We start from the raw sequence: 9645 nt of genomic DNA on the forward strand, positions 1-9645 counted from the left end.
TTTCAGAAAAGTCACATGTGAATTGATGTCAACAATTATTGTTCCATCTTAATATCATAAAAGCATAATGTGATTATTAACGTGAATGAGAGACAGACAAGGAGAGGAGAGAGAGAGGTGGTGGTCATGAACCAGGGAAGCGTAAGGGACTACATGTGACAGCACCCCTCACTGCAGAGAAGAGGCTGCCTGCTCGCCAAAGCCTCCATCTGTCTGCGGCCCTGCGAGGAGTATCCGCTATTCACCACATTTACTCTCTGCTCCATGCTGCTCTGCTTGGTCCACGCCAACGCCTCCTCTGCTGGTGAGAGCTATATTTACAAACAGCTGCCGTGGCACTGTGTGGAGAACCATGGAAGAAGGCGCAAATCTCTTTAGCATAAAAGGATTTAGCTGCCACACCCATCGCATCTTACAGTAACAACTCAGTCATTTCTGTAGTGATTCATGCTGTATATATTTGCAGAAAGAAATATCTGATAATCCAACTTCATTGTATTTTATTTCAATCTTTCTCCTCAATAGAAATATCTGTGTAAATAAACAGGAGACTAACAGGCATACAACAGCACAGCAGATTAAAGGGTAAATTTGGCAGGTTTAAGCTACACAGGCTGCCATGTGGCGCACAGCACTGGTTCAAACATGTTAAATAAAGACAGAGATACTCTCACAGTAGTCTTTGCACAGAAGTCTACATTGCACATGGCCACTTAATAATTTTACAATGAAAATATATGTGAAACAAACCCATCTAATATTTATACACAGAAATAGAGCAAAAACAAATCCACAAACATAGTTCTTTGTTCCCCTCATTTGAAAATAATTGAAATTTGCACAATCATCTCTGCATTTTGCATAAAATATGATTTTTTTTTCCATGCGCGTCATAATGAGTTATAGATTGAAACTTGTCTCTCCCTGTTCCATCACTTTCTGACTAGTCCTCCTCCTATCAGCCTTACGAGCACGCTGGCCTGCTCTCCGTTCACCTTCCTCACAAGGGGAAGACGAGAAACCCAGAGAAGGTGGAGTACTTCCAGCCTCCCATCAGGTTACCTCTCTCCAGTCTGAGGTAGGCCTTATCCCCCTTCTCCATAATTACCAGGCCGGCGTTGGTGGCTGCTTCTCTGGTCACGTCCTGGTCACCAGCAAAGGCTGAAATCATCGGCCAGCCATTCACCATCAGACTGACCTAAAGATGGAAAGAAATAAAGAAAGTAACTCCTAAGAATTAAGAGTCATTATTAATACTCGAGTATGATAACTATATGTGTCACAGTTGAGATATTGTACCTGTATAGTTTGTCTGTTGTAAGCCTTTACAACATGGAAGTTGAAGCTGTACACTCCACGCCTTGGTGCCAGGAAGACACTACTCTCTTGGTCAAAGTGAGTGCCGACATTCACCAAAATCTGATCCAAACACATGAAAAACAACATGAAACAGTGAAAAGCAAAGACAAGGCATGACAGAAACGGTGCCAAACAATGGTCCTAGTGTCAATAGTCACCTACACGAATACAGTAGTTTTCCTCTCAAAAGGTCCTCATAATACTGAATACTGTTAAGGAACTTTTGATGCATGTTAAGAAAGTCACACACTCACATTATCAAAATAGATGATCATGGTGCGGTTGCTCATGTCCGTGGGCTCATGATTGGTCTGGCGACTGACCGAGAAGGCCACCCGACCAGAGCCGGAGCGGACGGACATGCCAAGGGCGTTCCCGGCCGGCTCGGACGAAGGAGTAGAGTCACATACGACTAAACATTTCCCCTCAAGAATGATTGGCTCTGTGTCGTTCTGGGCCCTGGACTCTGAAGGTCCCCATAAAAGCAGCACACCCAGCAGCAGCAGGAGGTCAAAGTGGACTGACCTGGAGTGCATGACTGATCTTCGGCTGTTCAGATGAATATCGGTAATTTGTTCTGTTGTGAGGAAGTGTCACTCTGGACAAATTGAAGTGCGTACAAACATGCTACAGTGAAAGAAACTGTCCCTTTAAAAATATTCCAATCCACTTATAATGTATTTGCTGGTACCATCAGCATGTGCTATGGTGGCAGGAGCTCAAAATGGAATTATTCAAATGAAAGTCAGAGTTTGTTGTCCATTGCTGTCAATCTCAGCCTTTTCTGTTTTTCTTCCTTTCCTCTCAAGTGTCCTACGTGCTGTGTCACAGGGGCCGGAGTGACAGTCACACAAACAAAATCCCCTTGCTATTTTCAAGTTGATTTCTTCAGCAAAAAATAGGACAAGAGGGCAGAAGAGAAAGTTTGACGAGATCAAGGCTGCAGCAAAGTGCGTGAAGCTCCGAGCTCAGATGTGAAACGGTGGCACTGACGATGTCAAACATGCTGAGGAGAGGTGAAGGGAGAAAAAAAAACAGATGAGGTAAGATTCTGGAGAGGTGACAGGAGAAGGATGTAGGACCCATGAGGGAGTGAGAAAGAGAGAGGGAGAGGGGGAACAACTCCACTGAGTGACCATCTGTCTTTTATACACCCCACCCACCCCACCCCATACACACACACACACATTTATTTTCTCTCACTTGTGCTTTTGTTTTACGCCTACACATAAACTTATTATGGTAACATAATAAGTCACTTTTAACTTGTGGAAATTAAACCCTGCAGAATTTTGACCCCTGTTTGGGCCCAAATATCATTCTTATATCACTTGTAACCACTGTTAATACAGCTGCATATGTACTTTTATTAAACCTTACGACGAGCGCTCTAACATGACATGACCTGACTATTTTCAGCACAGTCATAGTTATGCAAGTAAAGAACAAATAAATAAATAAATAAATAAATAGTCACCTGTTTCCATCAGCACAATCGTGTATTCCATATCAGATAAGATCAGCTGAAAACTGTAATATGCCCAAAGATCCCTGTTCTTTTGCTCCTTCACTATGTCCCGGTACAGCCTTCAGCCTGTGTGTAGTGTAGCGTGCTCCGATCCCTCTGTCTCTATCCCTGAGTCTCTCTCTGCTTTACTCTCTCAAAGCGCCCCCCCCACCCCCCCACGCCTTCATCTGCTTCTTCATCTCCCTCTTTATTCCATCCTCCCACTCACCTTTACAGCAAAATGAAATAAGGAAATGTAATGATACTAATTGGGAATCCTTGGATGAAGCTTGATTGTACATTTTCAGCTCCAGTGCTCTGGTATACTGTATGTGTAACTTCTTTATTTGGACACTGCAGCAGATACGAGGCTGGGTTTTAGCCTTATTAATTATGTATGGGCAAAGCAAGACACAACTCAAACAAATATTATAGAATAAGCAAATTTTTTTTTGAGTCAAACAGAGGTAGGCCCTTGCGCAGCTCAAATAATAAACGGTATCACACAATATCATTGCAATTTTCCTCCAGTGTTAATCAATGAAGGTCGACTAAATACCCCTGATGCAACACAATTCAGCACAACAAATGTGAATTAGCAATAAACTAAAGGCAGTTGCATTCAATATTAGAGTGAATCAGATAGAACTAGGTGTTCCTAATAAACTGGTAACAGTATTTTAAGAGCTAGTCAGTTGCATTTTTAAACCTGTAGGTGTAACTTTTATAAACTTAATGTCAGTTACATCCAAAACGAGTCCACACAATGTTAATTGTCAAAAGGAACAGCACAAAGGAGGTGGCTCATTTTATATCAAGACAGATGGAGGCAAAAGATGCGCTCACGAAAGGTTTCCAAAATTAATTCTACCGCTATAAAAACAAGGTTAGTGTTAGGTCATTCAGCAGTTTGACAGACAGACGCGTGACAAAAATAACCAAAAATCTCTAAACGTTACAGAGTGTAGCTTTAAATCACTGTGGAATACAGAACATATTCATATACAAATATTAATTTGTTCCCCTTCAGCATTTAAAATCATTCCCACCTGATCACCGTTTTTAGTGATATGTTTATGGAAGACTAGCTCAGCTTAAATGTTCCAGTTGGCACAATTTCCAGCACTGAGTTGTGTGGTTTGTTATTTTTTTACAACACTTGATTGTCTTGGAGTGGCTTTATCTCAGCCAAACCAGCACAGTTATTCCCTTAGGCCTCCTTTGCCTTTTCTTTATCTCAGACTTTGAGGATAGAGATGTGGCTGTTGAGCTCAGCCTTGTAGAGTCCAAAACCCAAGCACACCGGCTGAGTAAAGGCGGTGGAGAAAGTGTGAATGTGGGTCAGATTGCTGGACAGTCCCACCTCAGAGAAGGTGATGGTTCCTGAGCTGAAGTCCACTGCTACAGCAACTCGGTTGTGAGTCATTCGGTAATTGAGGCGAGTCTTTCTGCGGTTGTGCCAGGCGGCCAGCTTCCTGTCATGCTGCTGTGTCAAGCTCCATGATACCTGGATTTAATGATTTAATAATAAATTAATGAAAACCCAATTATAAATAATGCATTCAATCTCTGTTGACAGACTCCCAAAATCCTGGGGGGTCTGGCACCTAAAGGGAGATCATTTAGGAGCAATCAAATAACTCACATCAATGTCACAAATACCTTGTTGTTCCCAAAAGCGTTGCTGTCTTTCCCTTTCCGTCCAATACTTCTATAGCAAACACCAATATCCCAGAATCCCTCAGCCTCCAGCTCCCAGTAGTGAGTACCAGAGGAGAAGGTCTGGACAGTGAGTATCTGAGGCCAGTGGTCAAAACGTTGGGGATGAGCAGCGCGGGGCAGGCGGTTTTTGACTCGTGTCACTGAGCGAAGGTCATCAGTGATGCTCAGGAGAGGATGGGCAGTGTTGGTATCCAGAGTCAAGGGACTGGTTACTGCACCAGAGGAAAATAAAATCATATTTACATTTTTTTGTTGTGAAGGTATAATACATAATCTACATGTCTATACGTGCAAAAAACATTTTATTAAACTGTTTAAGAACAGAAACATGTATGATGTCCATCTATCGTCGAACCATCTCTTTAATTAAATAAAACACAGTTCTTCATAGTAGTAAGGTGAACATGTGTCGCTCCTCAGCTACTCACAGAGCTCCCTCTTGAGTTCACTGAGGCAGCGGAGGGTGGAGGTGATGAATTCCCGGTACTTGCTCTCGATATCTTCCAGGATGTTCTTCCTGTCCAGCCTGACAGCATCAGGGATGAAAACAGGGCTGTTCAGGTCAGCGAGTAACCTACACGTGAAGAACACAACATATGTACTAACTGTCATTTTAAGGAAGGAGCACGCATAGATTCAAAGACTGTGCCTTTAAAGAATTCATTTTTTTCCTCTGCTTATCTGCTGTATTTTCTACGGCAGCACATCACACACTAAAGGACATCTAGAAAATCACTGATATGTGGACTTACTTTGTCTCATCTGTTTGAAAGAACTGAGGACAGAAGAGGGTGAGTGTGAAAAATTTGAGTTTATATTATTTTATCATGCTAGCTGTTGCTACATAGCAAGTCTTAATTCTTTTAATTTTAATAATCAATGGACTGTTTAAGTTCTCTGATTTTTCAGCATTTTGGTTTGTGGACAAAACAACTCAAATCAATTAATGTTAAAAAAACAAAATTATTGTTCAGAATATGAAAATACTTGTTAGTTTCATGTGTTGTGTATTTATGTAAGAGAGCGGTAAAATAATTTCCCAGCAGTAATTTCCCATTACTTCATGTTTTAAGTAATTCACACTTTGACTTCTGAAATATGAATATTCCTTATAGATTTTATTGGCAGTACTTTTTAGTTAACAAAGTTTAGTTTTATGGCTTTTAACGTTTGTCAATACTTTACACTTTTACATGAAACACTCAAAAAGAATAAAAGGCTGCCAAAACAACCTCCAGATACTTTGATACTAAATAGCTAAATGTCAATTTGTTAAATTTTTCGGTGTATAACGCTTTTCCAACAGTTTTTTGTGACAGGTCAGAGTGCTGGATTATCATTATTCACTGAGGATATCCTACAACGCTGGCAATGTAGAGGTTTCAGTCTGACACCACGTCTTACCCAGATGAGCAGGAAGGGGTCAGTCTCCGTCAGCAGCGAGGCCAGGTAGTGCTGGATGCTCAGCGTCTGGCTCACGTCGTCCCTCACCTTAGAACAGTCCTGGCGCACACGTTCAATGACCTGCTGTCTCTCCTTCCTCGTGATCTCCTTCAGCGCCACCACAAGCTTCATCCCCTGAACCTGCAGGTCTGAACCCAGTCGCTCCACCTGTGTGTCGTCATTTTCTAGAGAGTCCTGCAACCAGTAATGAGGGACTGGTGGTTGGTGCCAGATCGGTGATTAAGACATGGATACAGTGTACCATCAGCAGAGCGGGGGCAGTCTGAGGGTGATACATGGGAAGATTTAAATTTGGGATTTCTTGTGGGTCATAACCTTGGCAGTACAGGGTGTGCAGGACATGAATAATACAAATACTTTTACTCACAGCCATAACGGAATCAATATTCTCATGCTCCTTGAGGATTCGCTCTCCATCTTTCAATTTTTCCTCTGCTTTTCTGAGCAGTGTGTGGAGAATGACCTGTGGAATCACAACTTTGGCATTTCAGCAACTACACACTGTTGCACAAACATAAAAAAACATCAAAACACTCTTCCCGCTCACCTTCAGGTCATCCTCCACTTGTCTCAGAGCTTTAACTTTGTGCTGAGCATGGCCTCCCTCCAGCAGACAGTCGCCGCACACATACACCCTCTCATCCGTACAGTAGTAGCGGAACATCTCTGTGTGCGTCGGACACCTTCGCAGGGAAAGGTCCCGGAGTGGTTCCACTAACAGATGGGTGCTGAACGCCGGCCTTTCCAGATGTGGCTGGAGGTGTTCAGCACACAGCGACACCTCACACTTCAGGCAGGTCTTGATCGCCAATGCTGGCTGCCCATTCTGCGTCTCAGAAGGGCAGGAGTCACACAATACTCCACTGTTCTCTTCCTGACACTGAAGACAGGTAAAGCGAACTTCACCATCACCCTTACTGCTCCAGGCCTCGCGGATGCAGTCGGGGCAGAGGCTGTGACCGCAAGGTGGAGGGTGGTGTTGGCTGAAGCTGTCTCGGCACACAGAGCAGGTCAGCTCTTCATCCAGGGATGCCATACTGTAGTATGTGAAAGAAAGGACCCTGAAGTGTTTGTATCGGTGTTACACGAAGCTACTGAGTAAACAGAAGAGGCGAGAAGTCAAAAATATGAACCCCATTTCCAGAAAAGTAGCAGGTAGCTGCAGGTTAACTAGCAACAGGTGAGAGTTTAAAAACTGGGTATAAAAGGAGCATTTATCTTTGCAAGCAAGGATGGATTGTGGCCTTCCATTTTGTGCCAGACTTTGTAAAATAATTGACTTCAAAGACATGAAAAGCATTTGTCATTGCCAGAGTACAAACAATTTAGGTCTTTTACCCTCAAAAGCACCTGATATTGTGAAAACATTCAGGGAGTCTGGGGAAAAATCAGTGTGAAAAAGCCAAAAGTAGAAACTAGTGATGAATATGTGAGAACATCGAGGCCTCAGGCGAGAAACTGTCTTACTAAACCCTTAATGATCTAATGTAAGGTAATACATCAACGCAGCAAGGTCTATAAATGCCATAATGTTGAATCAAGCCGTATTCAACCAAACCAATGACTGAGTGAGGTCATTTGACTCAAATGAACTGTGTGATCTACTCAACAAACAGCAATGAACATTTTCTAATTGGTAAGTAAAGAAAACCATGACTTATTGACTTATTAAGGCATCACAAAGCTGATCTTAAGAGTTAAGGTTTGAGCTGCTACAGTAGAGAGCAGAAGATCAGCCTCTTGGAATAATTCACTGTACAGGTGCTCTGGTTTTTTACGTGTTCAAGTTCAACACATACTGTAATTGCTTCATGTTTATCTCAACTTCACATTTTAACTCTTTTACTTTAACAAATAAATGTCGAAAGAAAAAAGTTGGATTTGTTACCTGTTGGTACTGTGCTGTTTGCAGACTGTGGCCACCAGTAAGCTTGTTTTGTCAGAACGTTAAACCATGTGGGTTAATCCTGACAGAGTCAGCCCTCTTACACACACTGCTTTAACCTGGCACTGGACTCACACAGATCACATGACACTGAGATGGGAGGGGGAGTCATACATACATTTCATACATAGTGGATAACAAATTATAGCCTAAACCAATATAGAAAATTAAAGATTAGGTCAATTATGAAGAAAATGTCTTACACAACATGTAATGTAATGTAATGTAAATATTTATGTGCATGTCATTGTTTTATGTATTAAAGAAACATTCATGGTCTTGTTATTTGAACTAATAAGGTCAAACCCATAGAGCCGGCCTGTAATTTTTGTCTTTGAGAGACACCTAGTGGCCTAATTTATCTAAAACATGAGCCCAAGCATCTGAGAGCCAGAGTCGTGGTGTGCAGGAGACAACCAGACAAAATCATGGCAGTTAAAAAAGAAAAGAAAAAAGTTGGACAATTCACCAAACAATAACATGAAGAATTGACCTTTGACCTCCTACCTTGAAGGACAATGGTGCTGTATCTATCAGCCTCTTCCACAGTTCAGCGTCATGAAATAAAGTAGTTTAAATGTCTTCTAACATATGTCATCATATTTCTATGACAGGGACATAATGACTGAATAATCCACTGTGCACTTTAAGGGGCTTTGAGGGGAGGAAAAATTAAAGCTGATAACATTTCATAGCATGGAAGGAATGTATTATCGCTGCTGCTGAAGGCTACATGTGTTGGGCATTTAAAAATGAAATGTCGGACTGTTAGTAGCTTTGTCATTCATTCATTCATTTGTTCTTTGTAACTCAGTTCACCAGGGTGTCATGTTAATGGATGTCGCGTGCCTTAAACACTGACCATGCCAGGACCCCTAATCCTTATGGGACCAAAACCATATTTCATTTTTAAAACAAGAATTAATCAATAACTTTTATTGGCATATCACACTTGTATCGCTTTACGGAGCCCCCCACAAAATTCTAATTTGTTCCCACGACATAGGTGTAGTGGAAAATGCTGAAACATGCCACATTTAACTTCGTGTGTCACGATTGTGGCGGACTTTGCAGTAGCGGCCCGCCATTATATGATTATAAATGGCTTTTTCTAAGGCCACGTAAATCATACAATAATTATTAATAATAATAATAATAATTATTATTATGTTTTAGCGTTTAGCATTATACTTATTTTGTGGGAACTAATCAGTTTTTTTTCCCATGTCACGTCTGAGGCTCTATATCTCTTAATAATTTTAAATTATTAAATTTTAATGTCTTGCTTTTACTTCTGTGCCTTTGTGAAGCACTTTGAGTTGCCTTGTGTATGAATAGTGCTGTACAAATAAACTTGTATTGCCATCTGAGGAACTGGTTAAGTTTAGGTTAGTTTGACTTATGGTTAGGTTAGATTTGGGTAGTGTATTAACTGGTTATCATTAGGAATACAACTTTGTTCAGGTTGTGCAACTCCATGGGAGTCAATGCAGTGTCCTAAGTAGACTAGCTGCACAAACCTGTGTGTGTTTGTGTGTGTTCTGGGCCTGTGTAAGATGCACACTGAGAGTTAATGTGGAGGTAACTGTGGTCACTGTTTCCCAGAGGACCGTCTGGCTGCGTGGGTCATTAATTATAAGAGATAGAC

The 9645-nt window shown here is 41.6% G+C and overlaps 2 protein-coding genes across 3 annotated transcripts; both read right to left on the reverse strand.

Annotated features, from left to right (window-relative positions):
• Window positions 1-464: 464 nt before the first annotated feature.
• cbln12 (cerebellin 12) lies at window positions 465-1941 on the reverse strand. The gene is made up of 3 exons (XM_044028644.1): window positions 1614-1941; window positions 1300-1419; window positions 465-1198 (listed from the first exon to the last, which is right to left on the reverse strand). The coding sequence occupies exons 1-3, from the start codon at window positions 1893-1895 to the stop codon at window positions 1001-1003; spliced, it is 600 nt and encodes a 199-aa protein (XP_043884579.1). The 5' UTR covers window positions 1896-1941; the 3' UTR covers window positions 465-1000.
• A 1280-nt stretch (window positions 1942-3221) lies between these two features.
• trim110 (tripartite motif containing 110) lies at window positions 3222-9592 on the reverse strand. Of its 2 annotated transcripts, none has more exons than XM_044028632.1 (8): window positions 7941-9592; window positions 6600-7089; window positions 6420-6515; window positions 5993-6226; window positions 5341-5363; window positions 5017-5162; window positions 4529-4800; window positions 3222-4373 (listed from the first exon to the last, which is right to left on the reverse strand). In XM_044028632.1, the coding sequence occupies exons 2-8, from the start codon at window positions 7086-7088 to the stop codon at window positions 4104-4106; spliced, it is 1530 nt and encodes a 509-aa protein (XP_043884567.1). In that variant the 5' UTR covers window position 7089; window positions 7941-9592; the 3' UTR covers window positions 3222-4103. The 2 variants fall into 2 exon arrangements, with proteins under 2 accessions (XP_043884567.1, XP_043884558.1); XM_044028623.1 differs by having other exon boundaries at window positions 6600-7146.
• Between the last annotated feature and the right edge of the window lie 53 nt (window positions 9593-9645).

The sequence above is a fragment of the Solea senegalensis genome, linkage group LG1, assembly GCF_019176455.1.
Source record: "Solea senegalensis isolate Sse05_10M linkage group LG1, IFAPA_SoseM_1, whole genome shotgun sequence".
Classification (NCBI taxonomy): domain Eukaryota; kingdom Metazoa; phylum Chordata; class Actinopteri; order Pleuronectiformes; family Soleidae; genus Solea; species Solea senegalensis.

Coding starts and splice junctions, on each gene's coding strand:
- trim110 (XM_044028632.1), bottom strand. CDS start 7,088: ATGGCATCCCTGGATGAAGAGCTGACCTGCTCTGTGTGCCGAGACAGC. Junction 6,516..6,599: donor AAGTGGAGGATGACCTGAAG/GTGAGCGGGAAG, acceptor GTGATTCCACAG/GTCATTCTCCACACACTGCT. Junction 5,364..5,992: donor ACCCCTTCCTGCTCATCTGG/GTAAGACGTGGT, acceptor TTCTGTCCTCAG/TTCTTTCAAACAGATGAGAC.
- cbln12 (XM_044028644.1), bottom strand. CDS start 1,895: ATGCACTCCAGGTCAGTCCACTTTGACCTCCTGCTGCTGCTGGGTGTG. Junction 1,420..1,613: donor TGATCATCTATTTTGATAAT/GTGAGTGTGTGA, acceptor TGTTTGGATCAG/ATTTTGGTGAATGTCGGCAC. Junction 1,199..1,299: donor ACAACAGACAAACTATACAG/GTACAATATCTC, acceptor TTCCATCTTTAG/GTCAGTCTGATGGTGAATGG.